Source organism: Marmota monax, unplaced genomic scaffold, assembly GCF_021218885.2.
Source record: "Marmota monax isolate L192 unplaced genomic scaffold, Marmota_monax_Labrador192_F-V1.1 WCK01_AAM20220418_F8-fsc00007, whole genome shotgun sequence".
Classification (NCBI taxonomy): Eukaryota; Metazoa; Chordata; class Mammalia; order Rodentia; family Sciuridae; genus Marmota; species Marmota monax.
Genome location: NW_026692781.1, coordinates 5,671,726 through 5,695,934, shown reverse-complemented (window position 1 = coordinate 5,695,934; position 24,209 = coordinate 5,671,726). Strand labels below are relative to the sequence as shown.

The following is a 24,209-nucleotide window of genomic DNA, read 5'->3' as shown; positions in this document are numbered from 1 at the left end:
TACATTCAGTTCTTTTTTTCCTTTAAACACCACTTGCCTGACCCTGTTACAGCTGTTGGGAGAGGTTGGTTTTCTCTCCAAATTGGAAATTCTTTTTCTTTAGTCAGGAACTTTTGTACAAGATCTAAATCTGATTTCACAACATTTGAAATGACAATTTTGGCAAGTTGGTAGTTTAATCTTGGATCTTCCCCCAGAACCATACCAGTGTCTGAGTCTCCTTAATCATCTTCCAAACTAGTTAAATTAGGTTTAGGTAGAGAAAATGCCTTCATGTTCAAATAATCCATATTGCCTTATAATGAGGACCTTGTGGACAGAACCGGGTCCTGCAGACGGTGCCAGCAAAGAATATCTGAATTCTAGGATTTAGGGAATAAGAGAGCAACTCATATTAAACAGGATTCCTAGTTTTCTAGGGATCACAGCTCAAAACATAAAGCTTGAGAAGATAACTGTCTGATTTCACAGTCTCTCTCTCACATAAGGTTCCAGGAAGGTTCCTCATCTGTCTTTGGATGAGGACACAATTCAAGGGCAGGTTCATGGATTCCTGAGGCTGTTGATGACTGAGCGGACATCTTACTCTAGTTATAACCAAGGATACCACACTAGTGTGAAGAGAAGACCATGACGCTTGAGTAGCTTTGGAAGTTGCCTGTATCCCCTTCCTCTAGGGAAATGCAAGAGTGAGACACTGACTTCTGCTAACTTTTGGGACAAGGAATGAAGCATGCACCTAAGAAAAGACCAATACAGTGAAGAGGAAACAGAGCTGGCACTCTGGTGGTCCTCGGAGAAGTACTGGGGCTGCAGGTAAAGGTAAGGCAGGATGATGAACCAAAAAAATTAAAATTAAAAAATAAGACCTTCACAGTCTTATGATTAAAAAAATTTTTTTTTAGTTGTTGATGGACATTTATTTATTTATTTATATGTGAGAATCAAACCCACTGCCCCATCATATTAGGCAAGTGTTCTACCACTGAGCTACAAACCCAGCCCCAGCCCCAGTCTTATGAATTTTCAGATGTTACTTCGCTTTGTTTTTCTCTCTTCCCACTCACCCTAGCCAACAAGGTTAGAAGGGAAAAATGGCAGACTGGATGTCTAGATATCTTTGGATAAGAAATACCAATTTATCTAATAGGACATACGCCCCCAGCTTCATTTTTGCAGACTTTGTCCTTGAACATTTTTAAAGAAGATTATTCAGCCTTTAAAAAAAATGCTTGTCAATCCTAGAATTGTGGCCCAATTCCTGCTACAGTAACCCCACTCAGGAATTATAAATATCTCAACACCTGCAATGAATGTCTGTGCAATTTCCATGGCTTTTTTTTTTTTTACACCTTAACTTCAATATTCCAAGAGCCAATTGAAACCACTATAGAAAGTCACTGGGCTGTCACTGATAAGCAAAGTATCTTAGGCACAAGAGCCAGCACCTCTGTAGAACATGGTAAGGCAAACTGCAGGATTCAACCCCGGGAGCTTGGGTTTCAAAGAGCTATGCTTCTCGTCTCTTACTTGAGCAAAAGAAGATCCAAACAAAGTCATGCAATAGCTAAACCAATGCCATCTGTGTGGAAATCATATTTTAAACACAAACAAAATCAAACGCTCCATATGCCCTCACTCTTGAACATTTGCTAGAACATTTCTGAGTTATTTATTGTTAGAGAGTCAGTGTGGTCGAACAAAGGAGGCAGCAGTACCCAGACCTGAAGTCCTGGCCTCCTTCCACGTTCTTCTGCCTTCATTTATTTATTCATAATTTTACACATCCCTTCCTATGGAATTCAGATATTTTGCAAAGTATGACCACAAAGTAGGGTTTTTCAGGCTTTGCCATGTCATGGCACACAGAGAAGTGATGCTGTGTATATGAGCTGGTAGACAGACACCAGGTAAACAGGCTGTTCCTGAAGCCTGTCTTGATGTCTGTCTTGCTTGGCTGCTCTGAGAGCCCAGAGCATCAATACTTTGGCACAACCCATAACCTAGCCACAATTCATCAGAAGCTCAATGGTAACCATGTGAAGCTCATGGTAAAATGCATGTGTTTCCTTGGTGATGTTAAAACTATTACTTCCTTAAAAAGTTGCTAGATGGAAATTTTACTTAAAAGGACATCAAAAAATATGCATGACTCTTGGTCACCCCCACCCTAATTCTCATCAGGCTGTTTTTTGGCAGGTGGAAGGGGGACTGTGTTAAAATCACTAGAGATGCAACTTTCCAAACACTTGTAGTTATTTCTTGTCCTTATGAGAAGCGATGGGAGGTGTGGCTTTCCTCAAGGTGATGTTCAGTTTGTCATTCTCACTGTGTTTTATTTTTTCCCCATTGGGCTTCCTGCCTGGAGCCTCAACATTCTGGGAAGGGCTGCTCATTGGTCATCTCTTTTTCAAACCTCAGCCAAAGGCCAAACAAACCATCTCCTGTAGACTGGATGCAAAACAGAGTTTTATTCTTTGCTGCTCTGGTTGGAACTATACCTATTAACTTCTTAAACATTTCATTACAGTTTTTTTTAATAATAATAAAAAGTAATGTCATACTCTCAGGTCCAAAGGGAGCTTTGAATATTCTGTAAGTCCTTTGTTTTGGATCTCTCACAACTTTCATTAGCATCCCTTAAAATTTTAGGGTAAAATTCACACAGTCAGTTGGGAATTTTACACTCACAAAGACCTCATTGATGTCCTTGTTCATTTCATTAACATTCATCTAGTTATAATTTTGGATGAGAAAGATAATTTTAGTCAAACACATTATTACTATAGGCAACAAGTTTATAACTCAACCACTTCCTCCTTTTCTTCTACTGTATTATTTGATTTTTGCTCTTAGGGCATAGGCTGGCAAGACAAGAGGAAATGATCTTTGTGACAATGTTTGCAATTGATATAGCTCAAGTTATTATTTCAACCAGAGGTTGCTAATAAAAATTATACAATCTGTTTCTCACATGCCACTTTTGTTAGTTGTCTTATTTACAAATGTGAAAATATTTCTAGGTTAGATGATTGACAAACACCGATGTTCAAGTCCTAAGGCTCAAGTCTATGACTTGGGCATAAAATATGGTGGTTCTTTCTTAGTGCTCTTGCTCTGTTCTTAAACCTGGACCCAATCATGACAAGATATGAGGAACTCACACACTCCACTAATCTTGTTGCCTTGCAGGAGGTACCAGAAGACAGCAGGGCACTAATCAGAAACATTTGAACTTCAGATTTATGTAGAGAAGATTTACTTACTGAGAGTGACGCCCTCTTCAAACTGCAGAAGGCTTTCACACTTGCTGCATAAGTTTAAATAATTTGAACTATCTTCTACCAGCATGATCTCATAACCAGAGATTTCAATATTTTAATAAGTTTAGCGTTGATAATTTTAATAAGTTGATCAGTGAAAATGCTGTTGAAAAAATTAGAATTTTTCCCACTGGCCACTCATAACTCCCTGTACAAGATCAAAAATACTTGTTAGTTGCTAGGGTGAGTGGAACACAGAGAAACTCTGGTGACAGAATTCTAGGGGCAGTGCCTGTTCAAAGTGAGACTTAAGTATAAACTCCATTTTAACATTATTGCTACACAGTTCACATGGAAAAAAGTCTGAGGAGTTACTATCAATGAATCATAATGTGTTAGTCATATTTTAGAACTCATTGTTCCTCTATGTCACCATGTACCTAATCTTCACTTTCAACTCAAAGAGACTTTCAATATGACTTCATCCTTCCCTTTATAACGTACAGAGTTAGGAATAAGTCTCTTCGGCTCCTATTTTAGATCTTTTCTTACATTAAGTGATTTGAATACAATCTATTGGGAATTACTAAGAAAATAATAATCATTTTAAATTCAACATATTTTCATCTTTTAAATCCAAGTGCATTTTAATATGTTATTCCCTGCTGATATTAAGGCCAATATTTCAAATTGTCATCACTGTGTGCCAGACTCTTTTGCAATACAGGTTTGGGGATTTTTTGAGGTGTGTTATGAGAAGTGTAAGGAGAGGAGGAGAAAAGACTTGAAAGCAAACTACACTCCCCTTTCAGAAGGTCTTGAGACCTTCCCTCTAGACTATGCAAATGTATCTAAAATGGTATGCTTAATCAGATAACCCACTTACTTTCTCTCAACCAAATAATTTGTATATAGCAAAATAAATCACAGAGCAAACTTGACCCTCACAGACTTTTCCAAGGCCCAATGTTAATCTCCTTTTCCATTCTTTCTTAGAGACCTCATTCATTTTCATAAAGGATGTGTACAAAACAAACAAACTGACAAATAGAAATGCCATTCCTTAGAGTCTCCTACTATTCAAGTAGATGAATGTGACCCATTTCCTAAGCTTCACTCCCATGACTACAACCAGTGACCACAAATGTTTCATTTCAAACAGTATCTCACATCTGGCAAATGATGTTTGAAATCAAATTGATTTTACCATTTGGACTACCTGTAGTAGTCAGCTTCTCATTACTATAATGAAGTACCTGAGGCAATTAACTTATAAAGAGAAAAAAAATTTTTAACTCATGTATTGGAGATTCCAGTCCAAGACTGGGATTGGGTAGCCCCATTGCTTTGGGTCTCTGGTGAGGATAGAAGATGGCAATAGCAGGGAGTGCATGGCAGAGAAAATTGCCCACCTTATAAGCCAGGGAGGAGAGAGAGAGAGAGAGAGAGAGAGAGAGAGAGAGAGAGAATGAGAACACACCAGGATCCCACAGTTCTCTTTGGGGACACACCCCAAGGACTTAAGACCTCCAACTAGATGCTCATTGGTTCCATCACTTCCCATTAGCATCACTCTGTAGACCAAGCTTTTAACAAATGGGTCTTTTATTGACACTAGTTCAAACCATTGCACTACCCACCTGAATTAGTTCATTAGTTCATCACTCAGTAAATACTTATATAGTGCCTACTGTGTACTAGGTACCATGTCAAGCACTTCCTTGTTTCTCTGTTTATCAACCATCATTCTCAGTGACCTATAATTAACACCATTGAGTTCTTTCCATACTTCAAAACAACCAGTAATAAAAATATCATGCGTAACAATCTAATTATGTGTGGAAGATAAATTTATACAACAGAGATTGCTGGGTCAAATGATAGATTGACAGACTGCTTTCAAAAATCTTTGCTGCTCCACCACAAACAGCATTTCAAATGCTCATTTCCTTAAAAACAAAAACCAAAAAACAGTATTGGGGATTGAACCCAGGGCCTTCTGCATGTTACGCAAGTGCTCTACCACTGAGTCACATCCCTAGCCCTTTTTATTTCCTTAATTTTTAAAAGAAGGTCTTGCTAAATTGCCCAAGATAGTCTCAAATTTGCTATCCTCCTGCCTCAGCCTCCTAAGAGGCTGGGATTACAGGTGTGCCCACCATATATGATTTCCTTATATTTTTGACAGCCTACATATTTATCTTTTAGTTCTGTTCTTGTCTAAAATATACAAAACCATGCTTTTCATTTCTCATTAAATTTTGAGATTGAACATTTTTGCATGCAGTCATAGGCCAATTTGTATTTCCTTTTATGAATTATTCCTTAAAGTTCTTTGTCCATGTCTTTCTAAAAAGGTGTTTGGGGTTTTTCCTGAAAGATGGTGGCAGTGCCTCAAAGAACAGAGTAGAAATCCTACTGTTGAGTGGGATGGAAGCTCAAGCCATTTTAGTTGGATATTTAAGGAGAGGGAGACCTTAGAGAATTGGACTATTCATGTAATGCTGTAGCAGAACCTAAGGTTATTGTGAAAATAAAACAGTTCTCCCTTACTACCTGAAATGCTTCATAAATGTCAATTTTAGTAGTTACATCTTATTCTAACATGTGGCAATACCAAATTCCTTTTATTGATTTCTCAATTTTTTTCTAGACTTTTAAAAGAAAGAGATTCTGAGTAAATTATCAGGATAAAGGATCTAAACTTTTTTAAGATTCTCAATACATACTGTGAAATATTCTTGAACAACAAATTATATCCTTTACACTTCTGCCAGCATACTCCCAAAATAACCTCTTGTCTATTTTTTTCCTTTGCTCTATTTCTAGACTATACCAGAAGTAGCTGCATTTTTTGGCACATACTGTTTCCACAAGGCCTTAAATATTTGCCTTGGGATTTTATAATTTTTGCATATAAGTGGACTTTTTCTTGCCTGCACTTCTCAATATTCCATGTAGGAGGTCCTGATGGGAAATCTGATGATTCAAGAGGGAAGGTCTGATTCATATGACTTGGAAATTCTCAGGTTTGGAAATGGACATGAAACAGTGCCCTGAGCCCATGTGCCTCCACTGGTTGAACACCACCTTGAGTAGACATCACTGCCTGTCCATGCAACACGGGAGGCAGCAAATGTAATCAACTCAGATATGTCTCCCAGCTTCTCCGGCAGATAAAAGAAACCCTTGAAATGTGAACAGAATTCACTAGGTGGGGCTTCCAGGAAAATCTTTCTAGCTATTTTGGAAAAAAAACCAAATATATATATATATGGAGAGAGAGAGAGAGAGAGAGAGAGAGAGCGAGCTTTGATAGCTGGAGATCTAGCAGTCGCTATTTTTATTGGTCTTGGGAACATGCAAGGAAAATAAAGAAAAATTGCAGAAATTGGCCTTGCTTGTTAGTTTTTGATCTTTTAAACCAGTGCCAGAAAATTGCCCATCCCTGGACTTCTGGTGACATGAGAAAAATAAATATTTATCCGTTAAAGTGGTATTCTAGTACAAGTTTCTTTTCTTTTCTTTGCACCAGGGATTGAATTCAGGGGCGTTAAACCACTGAGCCATATCCCCAGGCACTTTTAATTTTTTATTTTGAGACAGGGTCTCCCTAAGTTGCTTAGGGCCTTGCTAAGTTGCTGAGGCTAGCTTGGAATTTGAGATCCTCCTCCCTCAGCCTCCCAAGCCACTGGGATTACACATTACTTGGTGTATGTCTCCAAGCCCAGTCAAAACATGCTTCCTGAAGCAGAGAACAATTCCTATCTAAAGCACTAGTTTAAAAAATATCTTCCAAAGATGTGTTTTTCAACTTTGGGAGAGAGGATGAGAGCCTTGTACTAGTAACTGAGGTTAAATGGAGTCCTTTTAAAAGAAGTAGTGTTCCTTCCTTCTAGATCCTCTCTTCATCCATTTTTACCTCCCTCTGGGCCCAGAGGATGACTTGTGTGGGTTACTCTGACTTCCCACGATTTGGGCCCAGAGAGAGCCTGAGCAGATCAGAGGAAAGGAAGAGAGTGAGAACAGAAGGAGGAATGACATTCTCCTGTTCCCCAGCTCCCTTCCTGTGGAGTCGTCTTGAGTTGACTGTGTCCTTGCCTGAAGGTCATCTCTCTTCTCAAGATGAGATGGCTGACTCCTGTTCCCACATACTCTTTCCTTCTGGGTTCCAGATGTGACTTTTGTAAGTACAGAAACTGTGGTTATTTTTCAGAAGACAGAAGGATGACTAAGTGTATGTTGAAACACAGAACTTCGGTCCTGACCCCAGCATCTTCCCCAGAAAAAGTCATGGAACTCTAGGGAACTCAGTGACCGGGGTCCATCTACCTAGTTTTCATGGAGAGTTAACTGACTGCCTCAAACCAAGTGTAAACACTTCACCTCTAGACTTTTAATCTAGCTTTTTTAATTTTATTTTTTGTGAGTTTTTTTTCCTATAGCTTGATTCTTCTCTACATTTTACCTCATGGTAATTTAATGAAAGAAAACCTACAGACAGTGTCAAAACTCCAAAACACCAAATATGAGATCTCCGGGACCATTATTACTCTGATAAAATTAGTGGCCTATGAAGTCAAAATAGGGTTAACATCTAACTGATAGTAATGAGAACCAGGGAAAAACTGCTTTCAAGGACAGCAACAACACTAATTTATGTTGTGCATAAATTATCTTAGCATATAAAAGTGGCTCAGAAAACATTAACCCCACTTTGTAGGGAGTTCAAAGTAAAATGTAAAGTGATATTATCTCAAGCTTTATGTTCTAACTTTCAGTCTAGAATTCCACTAAGAATTCTCCTTCTTTATTAAATATGGAAAACTGAGCAAGAGTTAAGCAATAATTTGAATTAAAAAAGGAGCTATGCTAGATGGGGTGGTGCATACCCTTAATCCCAATGACTCGGGAAGCTGAAGCAGGAGGATCAAGTTTGAGGCTAGCCTCACCAACTTAGTGAGGTCCTAAGCAACTCAGTAAGACCCAGTCTCAAAATTAAAAATCATTTAAAAAGGGTTGGGGATGTGGCTCAGTGATTAAGTGCCCCCCAGGTTCAATCCCCAGTACCAAAAAAAAAAAGTGATGAAAAAAATAAACATAGGGCTCAATGTTTTAGTCTTTTGGAAGACTCCTGTTTTTTTTTTTTTTTTTTTGTTTTGTTTTGTTTTTTTTAAGGGACAACTAACTTTCTTTCCCTTCCTTCCTTCCTTCCTTCCTTCCTTCCTTCCTCCTCCTCTTCTTCCTTCTTCTTCTCCCCTCCCTCCTCCTCCCCTCCCTCCTCCTCCCCTCCCTCCTCCTCCCCTCCCTCCTCCTCCCCTCCTTCCTCCTCCCCTCCTCCTCTCCTCCTCCTCCTCCTCCTTTTTTTTAATGAAGAAGAAAAAGACCACAGCCACCTGCCTGCTTTGGCACTTTTGAGAAGCTGTGTATCTAATGCTTTGGTGATTGTGCACATCTTGCATATCATTTGATGACTTTTAGAGACAAAGCCCCCAAAGAGGAGTCTACCTGAAAAAGCCATGGCAATGTACAAATATTTGAAGATTTTCCACATGAAAAAAGAAACAGCCATTTTAAAATTGTTCAGCTGTGGGAAGCAGGAAGAAATTTCTATCCATCAAGCTTTCTAACCATGAAACTGAACATCTTCAAAATACATCAGTTCCTCTCATTGGTCTTAGGAGTCCTAACCCGGGATGCAGACCCGGATGGGAATGCGAAGTGTTAAGGAAGTCCTTGGCATCATGATCAACAGGTTGCTGGTGAATATTCGTGCATGCATGGATGCCACTGGCTTCCTAGAGGGGCTCGTGGTGAGATGGTCTGCAAAAGGAGGTGTGAAATCAGCCTGGCTGACCTTTCCGTCAGGGCGCCCAAGGGAAGATAATCACCTAAGGTCAATGTTTAGAATTCTCTGGGTCAAGATCCCTCATGAGCAAAACCTTTATGTCGCATGTGTTCGATCCTCTAATCCTCTAACTTAGGAGTTATTTCCAGTTGTCAACTATGTTCCGATGGGCAATTTGCTCGGGGCCATGGGTTAGAGGGGATATCTATGCTAACTCCCCTCTCAAGGGAAGAGGAAATGTGATGTCCTTTTTCCCCAGTGCTTTCCCACAGCGTTAAACAGAAACTGCTCCTTGAAGTGAGGCCTCCACTAATAGAGTAAATGAAAGGATGCAAGTCTGGAGCAAAGAATGAGCAGACTACAAGAGATGGGAAGTCCCCTGGTCCCCAAATGGCAAGCCAAGATGAAAATCAGAAGGCAGAGTATAGTGTGGTGCTCTGAGCTGAACTGCTCTGTGCATCGGTAAATGCAGCTGTGAAGAACAAAGAGAAGGGACACTTTGTAATTCGACCCTTGGAGATTTGGAATAGATCCTTGTGTGCTCTGTCCCCCACTGGTACCCCAAACATTCCGACCTTGTGTAGCGAGTTAGCATGGAAACTGTCCTTTGGAGGACCAATCAGTTAAGAGCAGAAACCAACCTAGAGCTCTTTGCATTTATCTGATTTCTGCACAAATGCAGAACTGAACATTTAAAGTGGATGCGTGCCCACTGGGAGAACCCAGCCATTGTGCCCTGGCATAAAAACGTCTCCTCTGAAATTAGGATACTGTGTAAACTCATCCACCAAGAGCTTTGTAGATCTCTTGCATTTATTTCTCGGGCCTGTTTGAATTTGTTCTTTTAAAGAGGCTGCTTAGGGAAAATACCTGGCACCAATGGAATGAAAAGGGATATCACTGGTTTCTGCCTTGTAAAAAGGGAGAGTCCCCTTGGGAATGCTGTGTCTTCATGTGTATTAGGTCAGACGCACTGGCCTGATGGCTGAGTAGGCTGGCTGTTCCAACTGCTGCTGTGAGTTCGAATGGGGATGGAGTCGGTGGAGGCTCTAAATGTACCCTGTGCCATTTAGGTGGATTAATATGACACAACTCCTTCCCTTACACAAATCAATTCCACTCTTCAGTGTAGAAAAGGTTTAAGGTGATAAACTCGTGACACCTATGGGGACATCAAGGCAAAACCAAGTAGAAAGAAATCCTAGCACATGCCAGAAAGCTTGGCCATTTGGATGGAATGAAGAAGGGGCTGCTAATTTCGAAATTAACTACTCTCCAAAGTGATTCTCAAGGGGCATGATAGAGTACGCCTGCAATCCCAGCGGGTTGGGAGGCTGAGGCAGGAGGATCACAAGTTCAAAACCAGCCTCAGCAACTTTGTGAGGCCCTAAGGAAACTCAGTGAGACCCTGTCTATAAATCAAATATGAAAAAGGGCTGCGGATGTTAAGGGCCCCTGGGTTCAATCCCTGGTACCAAAAAGAAAAACAAAAACCAAACAAATGTGATTCTCATTAGAGGAGTGAGAAATAGCAGAGGCAGCAGGGGAACATTATTAGATGCTCACTGTGGACCAGGTTCTAATCAACTTGCAGTGAGCCCTCATCTGGAGCCTTAGTTTTGAAGGACAGTCCTGACTCAGCGCCCTCCTGGAGATGCTACAACATCACACATGCACATAAACACACACTCTCTCTCTCTCTTTCTCTGTCTCTCTCTCTCTTGGAACCTAGGAACATAGATCATGGAACAGAGAATTTTACTGTAAAACAAAGAAGGAAGATGTGGCACTGGAGGGATTTGTGGATGGCAGTAGTGGGAAAGGCTTAAGCAAAGCTTGGGCCTGGCACTGAGTGTGTGACTTGAAGTGGAATGTCAGGAAGTCAGCGTGATATATATATTTTGATAGTAATGAGAACGAAACCCAGAGCTTGGTGCTTACTAAGCAAGCACCCTACCAATGAGCTATATCCCTAGCCTGTGAATTGCTCTTGGTTGGGAGAAAAATTATAGGCTCATTTAATACCCATTGTTTACACTGGATTTGTCCATCCTGCCTTTGCCCCAATAATATGCACAGAAATATATGGTTTTTAACATTGTAATTAATGTTACTCTAAATCTAACCACAATCCAAACTAAACATCATGCCTCCACCTAAAGTCAATAATCTGACCCACCCCCAATGGCTTTATGTCCCTTATTTTGTTCTCTCACCTTTGAGCCTTATTAGGATAGAGCACCTGAAATCTTGTGACCAATGAAGAAGCAATCAAATAACTTGGATGTAAATATAGCAGAATTCACAGTCTACAGATAAAGATAGAGCTAACAGGTCAACACGTTGAGGCCTTTATTCTCCCAGTTTCTTTATAAAGCAAAGAGGAAAATACACTTAACAAGCTAAGATGACCTTCCAAAGGACCCACAAGAATAGCCTGGGCCAGTCCAGAGGCATCCCTTCCTCTAGGTCTCTTGAGAACCCAGCCTGGATTCAGTTAGCTCTTAGGGGATCTACTAGGATGGAATTTCCTCATTTACCAAGTGAGTTGAACCAAAGGATCTCAAAGTCTATGATCTAAAATCTGGAAGGCTAGGCCATATGTACTTGGTAGAGAACTTACTCAAAGAACAATGAAATATTCCCATGAGTAACAAACAGAAGCCCACAGTCACCAATTTTTTTGTCAAATGCTTACTATAAATGAAGAGTACTGTGTTAAGCATTTTCTATGCACAGCCTGTAATGGAGGTGCTTTTTATCATTCCTATTTCAGACATTAAGAAAGAGAGGCACAGGAAAGTTAAGCAACTTACCCAAAGTCACAAAGTTGTTAGAGTGGCACAACTGGGGCATAAATTAAGCTTGACTCCAAAGACTGCTCTGACATACTGCCAAGGGTATAGGATCATTGTTTCTTTTCAAGAACTCCAGCGGCCCATCAATAGAAGAGAACAAAACAGATGCCCATCAAGAGAAGGATGGATTTGTGAAGGGTGGTCTGTTTCTAAAATGGGATACTATACAGCAGTGAAAAATCTTATAAAAATATTTATTTTTTACTTGTAGTTATCAATACTTTATTTTATTTTATTTTTATGTGGTGCTGAGTATTGAACCCAGGGCCTCACAAGTGCTAGGTGAGCACTCTACCACTGAACCACAACTTCAGCCTGAAAAATCTTAACAATATAATGCTAAAGGGGGAAAAACAGAAGAAGAATAAAAATTAAATTATGGTATTTAGGGCTGTATGCCTATGTGGCTACTGCAGGAAGAAGAATGAGAGTCACAATCCTGACGGGGCACATGAGGCTCCTGCTGTGGGTGAGTTCTGTCTGGACATCTTGGTTGTGCTTGCCTGGGTACTTACATTATGATAATTGTTATGCTGTTCATCTCTATTTAAACTTTTTTTCCCTGTAGGCATGTTACATTTTAAGAATTTTTTTCAAAGTCAGAAACAACCTTTACCTGGTATCTCTCACATGTCAACTTTTCCCAGTATGGAAAGGCAACATGCAGAGGGCTGGAAACATCTTTCTTTACTCTTTGCCTGGCCAATTCCTGACCCTTCTCTTGCAGGTCTTAGCTCTGGAATAAGCTTTTGGGACTCTACTCTTCTCCCTGGAGCACCAAATACATTATGTATTTCCTAGAGCTCTCTGTGATTCCCTGGTCAAAGAGATTTGATTTCAGACTCATTTGTCCATTTCTCCCTTGAAATATAAACTTCACAAGAGCAAGCCTGGATTTGTTCCCTGTGTATCACCCACAATAAACAAAGAGCCTGTCATGCTCAATAAACACCTGTGGGATGGATACCAAAGAAAGTCAGTCATCAAACACGGCCAACCCTCCTTGAATTTAAAACAATAATTTCTCTCTTGCTAAATCTTGTTTTTAGTGGAAGAAAACAACACCAGAGATTCCCAGTCATCCCAGGGATTTCTTCTTACTTAAGGGGCATAAATAGAGAGGACACCAAGAAGATTGAAAAAAAATTAAAAATTAAAGAAAAATCTTTCTAGGGTTCTACACATAGCTCTATAACCAAGTTTCTTTTTAAAAAAATATTTAATTTGTGGATCACATCTACTTGCTCTCCCTACACCAGTTAAAATGCTTACATCCAATTGAGAAATCCTGCTTATGTCATGTTTCTCATCTATCAACTACCATGCAGCCAACTAACTACCCTGATCCTCTCAGCTGTTCTTATTTTCTTGGGTAGGTAATGGGTGCCAAGCCAAAGTGGGAGTCTGGTTTATTTAAAAAAATTTTTCTCCCTGATTACATTCATGAAAAAATTCATTATTGCTCTGCAAAAGACAGTTAAAAGATGAAAAGAGTAGGGCATGGTGGTGCACACCTGTAATCCCAGAGGCTTGGGTGGCTGAGACAGGAGAATCGTGAGTTCAAAGCCAGACTCAGCAATAGCGAGGTGCTTAGCAGTTCAGTGAGACCCTGTCTCTAAATAAAATACAATATAGGGTTGGCGATGGCTGAGTGCCCCTGAGTTCATTCCCCAGTACCCTCTCCCCATCCCCCAAAAAGAAGAGAGAATGAAAAGCCAGAGACTGAAAGAAAATATACACAAAACACATATATGACATGGGATTGGTATCCAAAATATTTCAAGAATAAGAAAATAACACAATTTTAAAAAATCAGCAGCTCTGAATAGACACTTCACCAAAGCTGATATGTTGATGGCAAATGAGTAAATGATAAAATCTCCAACATCATATGTCATCAGGGACTTACAATCATGAGATGCTACTATGCACCTGTTAAAATGATAAAAATCCTAAACATTGACAATCATCAAATTCTGGAGAGAATGTGGAGCAACAGGAGCTCCCATTCATTGCTGAAAAATGGTACAGTCCCTTTGGAAGACAATCTGGTAGTTTCTTGCAAAATAGACTCTTACCACACAATTAGGCATATTAATCCAAATGAACTGAAAACCTACATCTATACCAAAACCTGTCCACAAACATTTATGACAGCTTTGTTCATAATTGCCCAAACTTGGAAACATCCAAGATGTCTTTCAATAGATGAATGGATAAACAAACTGTGATACATCCATACAATGCAATGTTATTCAATATAAACAATCTCTGGGGTTTTTTTCTTCCACTAAAAGGAAATGAGCTATTAAGCCATGGAAAGACACAGAAGCATCTTAAATATATATTATTAAGCCAAAGAAGTCAATTTAAAAGGCCATATTCTGTGTGATTCCAACTATATGACATTCTGGAAAAGGCAAAATGACAGAGACAGTTAAAAAAAAAGGTAAAAATAAGTGGTTGCTAGAAATTTGGGGGAAAGGGAGGAGGGAATAGGTGGAGACAGGTGGGTTTTTAGTTCGGTTAAACGGTTCTATTTCATACTACATCGGAGGATGCATGTTATTACATATTTGTCAAAACTCATAGACTGCACAACATCAAGAGTGAATCCTAAAGTAAAATAGGAGCTTTGGTTAACAATAATGGATCAATATTGACTTATCAGTTCTAACAAATGGGCCACAGGAATGCAAGATTTTTTTCTTTTTTGGTTCAGGGGATTGAACATGGGGCCTCCTGCATGCTGAGCCCACGCCTACCATGGAGCTGAAACTCATCCCCTGCATGATATTAATAATATGAGAATTCTATACTTTCCTCTCAATATTTCTGGAAACCCAAATCTATTCAAAGTCTAATGGAAAAAAAAATTAAAAATAAATGTTAATATGCTCAATCTTGGAAAACAAATAAAAGTCAAAAGAAGAAAAAAAAAGACACTCTACTTGTCTCATGAAATAACAGTATGTTTAATTTTAAAGTTGAAAGAATCCTTTAAAATGAAGTGAACTGGGCCACTAAGGTTAACAGGGCAGTCTCTAGAGCAGGTACTGTTTCAATTACTTCAAATAAGAAAAGAATTTAAAAATAAAATCTCCCTAGGCACATTTTACAGTCATGCCATCGACATCCCATTCTGGAAGCCAAATACACAACTTGGCTCACACAGCCCCGCCTAGTGTTGTCTGGCAGCTGCGCTCCTGATGTCCTGGGTCCCTGCCAGAACCTAACTTGGCGGCAGCAAAAAGTGCATCTCAACCTAATGTACGCAGGAAAGCCCTGGAAAAGTTCAGCAGGAACTCCTCTTGGACATGTTTGCGGGAACAATCTAAGCAGAGATGATGTCACAAAAAAAGCCAACTCTGTCATGTGCTTTAATGAGTTGCAGGAATGAGAACAGGCTGCAAACAGATTTTCCTGAGGTATGTGGCCTCAGGAATGGTGGCCTGGAATAGGACTTCCCTCTGTGCCTTCTAACTGCCACAGCTGTGGCCACTTCTCCTTCTAGCCTCCAATTCCTTCTCCAGAGTTAGCATCTCACTATCAGCTCAGCTGACTCAGGAGCCGGTGGGTGCAGCCCCAACCTTCTTGGACAACGTCCCTCAAATTTCAAAGACTATGGAAACTCATGATAAATCTTTTCCTCTTGGTGGGTATCTCAAGAGCCCCAGTTTGGGGTAGAGTCCTAGGATTGGAATTAGCTACCAGGATGACAACTGATGTCCCAAGCGCTCTGCTGGTGTCAAAAATAAAGCAAAACAGAATCAGACAAATGAAAACCCTGGATCTAGTAAAAATGAGAAAAGTCTTAAGCAAAATAGGAAAGGTGCATGATTAATAGAAACGGGGCTAAATTGAATCTGGGACTTGTAGAACTCCCCTGTCTTCCTTCTCCTTCCACCTTTACCCTCATGGCCATGAGCTCTGAAGTATACTTCCCTACACTAGCCTCCTTCCTTTCTTTTGCAAAATATCCAGAGCACAAGTATCATGGCAATGATGCCTATGTTAGAGGTTCGTGAAAAAATTCAGAGAGGTGAGTTTTAGAGGAATTTTGCCATGCAGGAGAAGGCCAGGTTAGCACTGATGCTATAGTTTATAAACTCAAAATAACCTTTAGAGTGATAATTCCTAATAGTTTTAGAAATTGAATATCAACTTCTTAGAAGGGAGTGAAGAATACTCCCTTCTGTCTCCAGTATGTAAAGTTATAAGTAAATGTAACCCTGTCCTTGACAACTTCCTGAGAATTTAATGTGACCTATTAAAATAAGTGAAGATACTCAGTGAGTCTTCAAACCTGGTCTAGAAAATAACAGTGGCAAAGACCAACATATTTGAATAGCATTTGTCTCCTAAGTGTCTTCTTACACTTTCTGGTTCTGTGGTTGACATATAGAGTAGGTGCTCAATAAATGTTTGTTGAATGATTGAGTAGAAAACCACATGTGTAATGCCTACTTTGAGTCAATGTAGTCTCATACAGATGGAACACTCAGAGCAAGAGTTCTCAAAGGAAAGTCTCTGTGGAACTTGACAAAAATGCAGATCCCTCCCCAACCCCCCAGGTCAGAAACTATAAGATGAATTCAGCAATCAAACACATCCTTTGGGTGATTACGGTTTCTGCTGATGGTTGAGAAACACTGGTCTTAAAAGATCCTTTTAGAAGGGACATTTTTCCCACTGTGCATGCTAAAAGTCAGAATCCAATTCCTGTACTTCCTTTGCCATCTCACTGAGAAAACTCTGACACTGAGACTTTACCAAATTTGATGTGTTTGTTTAATATATGTGTGTGCACACACATGCACATGTATATGTTTTCTTTTTGGTGCTGGGGAGGGAACCCAGGGCCTTATCTACTCAAACACACACACTCTACCACTGAGCCTCACTCCAGTCTTACCAAGTCTTACTGATGAGGGTTTAAGGTAAATTCAATGTTGTTCTGGTAAAAAGAAAAGATGTTCTTAGCCCAACAATGCCAAAAAGAACAAGAATTCAGAACCGCAGAGATGACCCATAAGTGAAGACACAGTGGGCTTGCTGACTTGTGTGTGGCATTCAGGAATGGAAGTGGGTGTGGGACAGAAAGGTCCAGAAGGCTTTCCTCCACTAGGGGTCTGGTTTCTTTGTGCTTTCCCGAGAGAGATTATGTGGTCTCTGAGACGAAGTTGTAGGAACATACTCTCCCTGTCAAACAGAGACATCTGAGCCCTTGATGAGCACAGTGTTGTCTAGCAAGCCGCTCGCAGCCCCTTCCATGCATAGGCGCCAGGGTGGGTGACTCTGTAGTGTGGATCTAAGGCAGAGTCTTGCCTGATAGGAGGATCTAATTTAGAAAAAAGTTCCTGCCCAAACCAAGCTTAATCTCCAGTATCATCATAGCGTGACCAACTTGTCCCAGTTTGCCTGGTGCTGTCCCTTACCTGGGACTCCGTTTCTTAGAATCCTTCAGTCCTAGGAAAATTGAGATGTTTGGTTACCCTAAGGATTAAGGGCTTTAGGGATAAAATGCAGCTCAAGTTTGCTTTCCGATAGCTGAAATGCTGCCAAGGGTGAGAAGTATTTAGTGATAAGCAACCAGAAAGGTAAAGAAAAATAATGAAGTAGCTGGTGCTAAGGGAGAAGCTGGGGAAAGAATGTGAATGATTTCCTTGGCAGCTGTTCAGTGGACAGGCCAGGGAAGCTCTGAAATCAGATCACCAAAGACCGAGGCCAGGCCCTGGATGCTCTCTGGTGGCTCTGCTAGACCCCAATGCTGCACACTGCCACCTATACCCCTGTAGGCTGGCACAGTGCCATGTGCTCCTCAGCACCCTAAAAATTGAAGGTGTGGGCTGGAGTTATGGCTCAGTGGCTGAGTGCTTGCCTGCACGTGTGAGGCACTGGGTTCAATCACATAAAAACAAATAAAGGAAGTGTCTATCTACAACTAAAAAATTTAAAAAATAAAATAAAATTGAAGGTGTGATGTCATTGCAGTTACTCCTAACAGGGACAATGATCTTGTGACCTTAAAAAGAACTACAGTTAAAATAGATTCCTTGTAGATGAGAAGATAGCAAGAGAACACTTCCCTCACGTGAGGTACACAGGGAACCTGGGTGGGCAGAGTCCCCAGAGTTAAACTAAAGCCTGAAAATGGGAGCAAAGCCCCTGGTGCCTGCAGCAGGTCTCTCCTGTGTGGGAGGTCCTACTCCTGCAGGATTTCCTCAGATCCTCCACTCACACCCATTTATCTTACTGCAGAAGGAAAAAAAAATGGTTCAACCCTGTTTTTTAGACCACAGCAAAGAAGGGCAAGGAAGAAAGAAGGGAAGAAAAGTACATTAGCAATGGCAAGGAACATCGTTTTTGTGTTGAGAGAGAAGAAAGAAAAGATGGAATCAGCACATTAACTAAAAATCCTAAGGACTGAGGGTCATTTAATTTAAGGGCAGGTGGCCCCATTTCATGATGGTCTCTGGCCATTTCTCTGCATCACGGCCCAGCGTGGTAATTGTTAATAATCAGATCCCGAGACACTGAGAATGGTGTTTGGTACACTCAGTGTGAAAGGCCGTTACAGGTTTTAGAAAGTTTCTTTGTCTGGAAAAGGCTCTCATGCAGACTGTCTCATTCCTTGATGACATCTACCACTGATCCTTAAGCCCAAATCTGGAGGGCTTGCTTAAAAAACAAACAAACAAAAAAAAAAAAAAAAAAAAACAACAACAGAAAACAACAACAAAAATAAAGAAAGAGAGAAAGGACAAAAAAGAGAGAGGGAATTTCAACAAAGGAGAGGAAAGATCAGTATCGGATTTGAAGGGGACAAAGAAGAGACAGGGAAAACAGTGGAATGAATCTGACCGAGTTTTCTCATGAGCATGCATGGGTGTGGCGCGGTGGGTCCTGGATCAGGTGTGTGCACAGAACGCTAATTTAAAAAAAAAAAGTAAACTGTAAATGGATTCAAGAGGGATCAGTGGAGGGGTGGGAAGGGTGGGTGCTGGGGAATGGAATTGGAGCAGGTTGTGTTCCCCGCTTTTGTGATCCTGGTGTATATAACTAAGAAGAAGAAGGGTTTTGTTTTTTTTGTTTTGTTTTGTTTTTAAGTTAAACAAAAAACAAAAGCAAAACACAATTGGAATGATTCTCCTCCTGTGCTAGAAGTGCTGCCTAGCCCCTTCCCTGAGATGACACCCTCAAATGTGGACTCAAAATGTGGACCAGGGACCAAAAAGGCAACCCACAGGAAGCTCCTGAGAGTTGCAGAATGTCAGAGCCCCACAGAGCTGCAGATTCAGAGACTTCATTTTAACCAGATTCCCAGGGTGGGGCTAGGATTCTGAAGAGCTGCCCTCTGTGGTCTGGCTCCTCATTTCCTACAACTCTCCTCTCCTCTCCTCTCTCAGCTCCAATCATAGAGGCGCCTCTCTACCCTCCTGCCTGCTCTCTCAGGGCTTTGCCCGGGCTGTTTCCCTGCCTGGAGAGCTCTTCTAGCTTCAAGCCTTCAAACCTGGAATCTGCAGAGAAGCCACCCAGACCGTCTATTTAAGGAACAACCACCCCCCAGCCCCACCCTGCATACTTGGACTTCTCCTCACCACCCTTGCTGTGCTTACCCCAATACTCCACTGACTTCTTTATTTTATTTCATTTTTAAATCATGCATGCTGTTTCCTGTTTCTCTCTGCTAGCCTACGGCATCTTGTGAACAGGAATGTGCCTGTGTTGTTCACTGACTTGTGGTCATGTGGTCGGCAGGCTGGCTCCTGTTACTGGTCCCCACCAAGATTAGTAAAGAAAGTTCAGTAAAGAATGAGTTGGTGTAGAGTCAGAGATTTAGAGAAGTTGAGACCAATTTGCTATTGGCACACTATCCAAGTACATGACTGTTTTTCTGGTGATTTATTTTTGTTGTGTCTCATAAAAGTATCACACTGCAAATTGGAAAATGATTGGGAAAAATGGTCTTTCAAAACAATTTGAGAAGTACTGGCTAAGGACAGTCTCTGGCATTTAGTGAGTATTAATAATTATTTTTTAATAAATAAATGAATAAACAAAGAGGAGAACATTTATTCCTAAGGAATATTTAATAAATGTTTATGTAGGAAAATCAGATTAAGTCTGTATACATTCCTGTAGGTCCCATTAAATAATTTAACTGTTTGGATTAGTGGCAAAGTGATTTGTGTTATGTGTTTTCTGGGTGTGTTGTGATTTTCTGTCCATGTGAGCACATGGGCCAGTTGGTGACATTTCTTAGATTCTCTCACTAAGGGACAGCCTTGGCCCAGACCCACCTTTACAGACTTCTCTGTGTGGCAGAACTTGGGATCAGGAGCTTTAGATGGACCCCCTGCCTGTCAGAGCAATGAAGTCTGACCTTGCTGCAAGTTGGATGCTGTTGGATGCTACTTTTTAAACTGAAAAGGTTACAGTATTTTTATTCAGCCAACCACAAAAACATGGGTTGAAAGAGTAAGTCATTTAAGGCAAAGAATATAAAGGTATATTTAAATATGTAGGTATAATTTGTTAAACTGCCTTTTGAAGATATACTCTCATTCCTGCAACTGCTACTATAAACAAAACTGTAAATTTTTTGTTCTTTGATTCATCCTTATTGCTTGCTAAGGATAAGGGAAATTTGATTTATATATAATGCTTTTTCTAGCCAGAACTTTCTTGCCCTGTCTAAAATATTAGCAGCAAAGTGAAACAACTTGGATTATTTTAACTTGTTTTCACAGTATGTCATATCTGTTTGGTGATAACTGGGAGACATTAAGTTTATTCCAGGATTATTAGAAATATCTTTAAGCACTTATCTCTGACTTACTCAAGTAGAGTTTCATTTCATTTCCACTTCCACTATATTTCATTATGATTTTGGATGATGGAGAATTTAATTCAAGAACCAGAGCAGGGGCTGGGGTATAGCCCAGTGGTGGGGCACAGGCAAATGTGAGGCTGAGTTATGCAGAGAGAATCTTTAAAGGCATAGATACAATACCAGGGAGTTTAAATCTAAATGCATGAAAATAAGTACAGTCCAAGGCAGGATGAGATAAGTACTATGTGAAAAATCAAAGGGCACAGGATTGGGAGTCTGGGACTTTGGAGGATGGAGAGGGATGGGAAAGGAACATAGAGGGGACAGCATGACAAAAATCACAAAGGAGGGAAAGAATACATCAGGCATGTTCAGTTTAGATGCTGAACATAGAATGAGAGTCATCAGTGGAAATCAGAGCTAGAAAGGAAGATTGAGACCATAGAGCAGAGAAAGCCTAAATGTCATGTCAAAAGGCTTCTAGTTGGTGCTGGGGTCCTGGAGAGCCATTGAAGAGTATGGAGGAAGGGAGCTTGTAATGAGGGTTGTGCTTTAGAAAAGCTCCTTAGGCTTCTGTGCATAAGTGAGGATGAAGGAGGAAACAAATGGAGGCAGGGAAACCACTTAGGGTGGCTTATAAGACTGCAAGGGAAGTGATGGCGATGGTGATAGACACACTAGAAGGTTATTCAGATTTAAAGGAAGGGACGGTTTTGAAAGGAATACACATAAGAGCCATTTACAACCAAACAGATTTGTAACTCATAGCCAGGCAATATGTCACCATAGAACAAAGACCAGATGGGACAAATAGAAATATACAGAGGATGATAGATTTAAGCCAAAATGTGTCAATCATTGCATTAAGTGTAAATGGGCTACACACCCCAATTAAAAGGTAGAGATTGTCAATGTGGATAGAGAAAAAATATCAACCAAATTCTTGCATAAGGGATTCTGCTCCACCATACTGTTTTTCCTCTAAATCCTCTTCTTTATGTTGCCCTGCTCCCACCTCACTGTGGCTTTATTCCTGAACACCATCTGACTATTAGGGTAATGTTGCCTTTGACAGATTTATCACTTCCTGTAAAACGTTCTGCTATCATGGACTCATCTTCTCTTGTCTCTCTATGAGAGTCTAAATTCCATTTGGACTGAAGTTCATAGCACATTTATTATGTATTTCTTACTTCACATTGTACTGCTTTGTCACTGAAAAACAGAGTAAGAAAAAATTTGGAGTCCTGAGAAATTACTTGTTCTTTCCAAAACATATATGAGGCTGATATTAAGTAACATGGATACCTTAAGTTGACAAAGGTTTTTCCTTTGGAAGGACCCATATTATTCTGAGTATGTATTTTCTGTTTCAGAGATGTTCTTTATAATTGATTTCTATATTTTATCTTCCAGAAGTACTGATCATACTCACCTACAAGCCTAAAACTGACTTCTACTGTATTGAGTAGCAAGGAATTTAGAAAAGGGATCACATACTTCATTTCTCAAAGGCATGTGACAAGACGTCTGTCTTCTTGCTGAAAGAATGGTCATGTTTCCCCAAAGTACAGAAGTGCTGCCTAAATCCACATCCTTTCCCAAGCTCCAGATTGTGACCCTGAAGGACCTATTCCACTGAAGGCTGTTAATTTCTTTCCTTGAACAAGGTGAAGTTGGGGAAGTTTTCTAATTTGAGATTCTTGCAAATAAAGAGAAAAGTAATGCCTTAGATATTCATTTCTTCTCTGGGAAATGTAACTGTAGGGTGGCAGGAGGAGGCACTAAACTTCCACCTTTAATAGGGTTTTTGATTTCAGGCTTTACAGCCTCCCAAACCTGAACTTTCTAACAATAGGTCATTAGAATATCCAATTGAGTCCTGTCTTGTAGAAGGTCCTGCACAAACAACTCACTAAGAAGTACACAAACATGCAAATGGTAGGAGAAACATGCAGTTGAAATATCCTTCTTACCAGGTTTCCAAGGAGCTTCACAGGGACTCAGTTCTTGGTGATCTGGGGTAGCACGATGTGTCCAAGAAGTCAGTGCCTTAGTTCCAGCCACTGAATTCTTCAGAAAGACCCAGTGAGAGAAACATTATTTTTTATCTTCTGATAAAGCAGCCTTAAGGACATGGCTTCCATTAAACTAAGGGACCCTTAACCCTGACCATCGTGGGAAGAAGCTAAGTATATTGGTGCTATTTGTAAGCTACCCCTGTCTTGCATAGAATTGAGTGAAGGTCCCCTCCTAGGGGCAATTAGAAGCAAAGTCTCAATGCTTTTTCTTCATTAATTTAGTGCGTCTTCTGCACAAGTCAACCTAGCCCCCTTCTTAAATTAATTATAGTCCAGAACAGAAAAAACAGCTATGTGCTGATTTTTACCTTTACTTAATTTTTATCCTTAAGAAAGAAACAAGAAAACCTATAGGAAGGTATTAATCTACTTAACATTTCTAAGTACATCATCCAAAGGATTTTGTTTTTTTAATCTTACATATGCTCAGCAGAGTTACTGGCAAAAACTGTACATTTTCTTCATTTCATCCTTTCAACATCAAATAGTAGGCAGCAAAAATTGGATCAGACTTCAAAGCCTGCTGTGGGCTCCAAGTCACAGAGAGACGCCTCCATTTCACATATTGAATTCGAGCAGGATATCAAAGTGCTACCAAAGAACCTCGGGTCCTTACTCAGAAAGAGGCTCTACCATCTGTAGAGTGGAGTGCTCAGACAAATCACCTCAGGGAGCAGTGAGCATTTATTCTCAGCAGCGAATTTCCAGGCTTTTGATTCTCTCTTGCCTGTACCTCCCTGTCTCTCTACTGAACCAAAGTTCTTTAGCAGGCTGGGCTTTTGTCTCAAAGACTTCAAAATATCATTAAGAGTTTCATGTTTGGATGGCCCAGCCAAGCAGCCACGGACAGGTCTCCTGCCCATGGACATGGTCGAGTCTGAAGGAAGGACATGCAGTTATTTCAGAATCAAAATGTCCAGCTACCTTATTCGCAGGTCTTTCGAAGACACCAAACCCATTTGGAGAACTCTGGGCCCGTGAATGCCTAAAGAAATAATAACAACAATAATTTTTAGAAGGTTTGAACAACGATCATTAAAAAAAAATAAAGAGGATTGTTTCCATACCTCCAAAGAGGTATGGAAACATATTCGTTAAGCTTCTATTGTTTCCATGCTGGTCCCTGGTTAAAAGGACATGGTCAGCTTAAGGAAACACATCCCCCTAGATGTTGCCCCTACACAACACAACATAACACATCCAGGGTCTGCCTGAGGCCCTAAAGCCCAGGAAGCTGCTTTTTTAAAAAGTTGCATTGTTGAATTTGGGTTAATGAGCACTACCAGGCTTTCACAAACTTTAGCAAGAAGAAAATCAAGTTAA

At 40.3% G+C, this 24,209-nt stretch overlaps 1 protein-coding gene across 2 annotated transcripts in view; it reads right to left on the bottom strand.

Annotated features, from left to right (window-relative positions):
• The window catches only part of Myo3b (myosin IIIB), a 430,473-nt gene that overhangs the window by 93,141 nt on the left and 313,123 nt on the right, over nt 1-24,209 (bottom strand). For both annotated transcript variants that reach the window (XM_046447494.2, XM_046447495.2), the window contains exons 30-31: nt 23,811-23,871; nt 22,782-22,878 (exon numbers count right to left, since the gene is read on the bottom strand). In XM_046447494.2, coding sequence (XP_046303450.1) covers nt 22,782-22,878; nt 23,811-23,871 — 158 coding nt within the window. The remainder of the gene's footprint in view (nt 1-22,781; nt 22,879-23,810; nt 23,872-24,209) is intronic.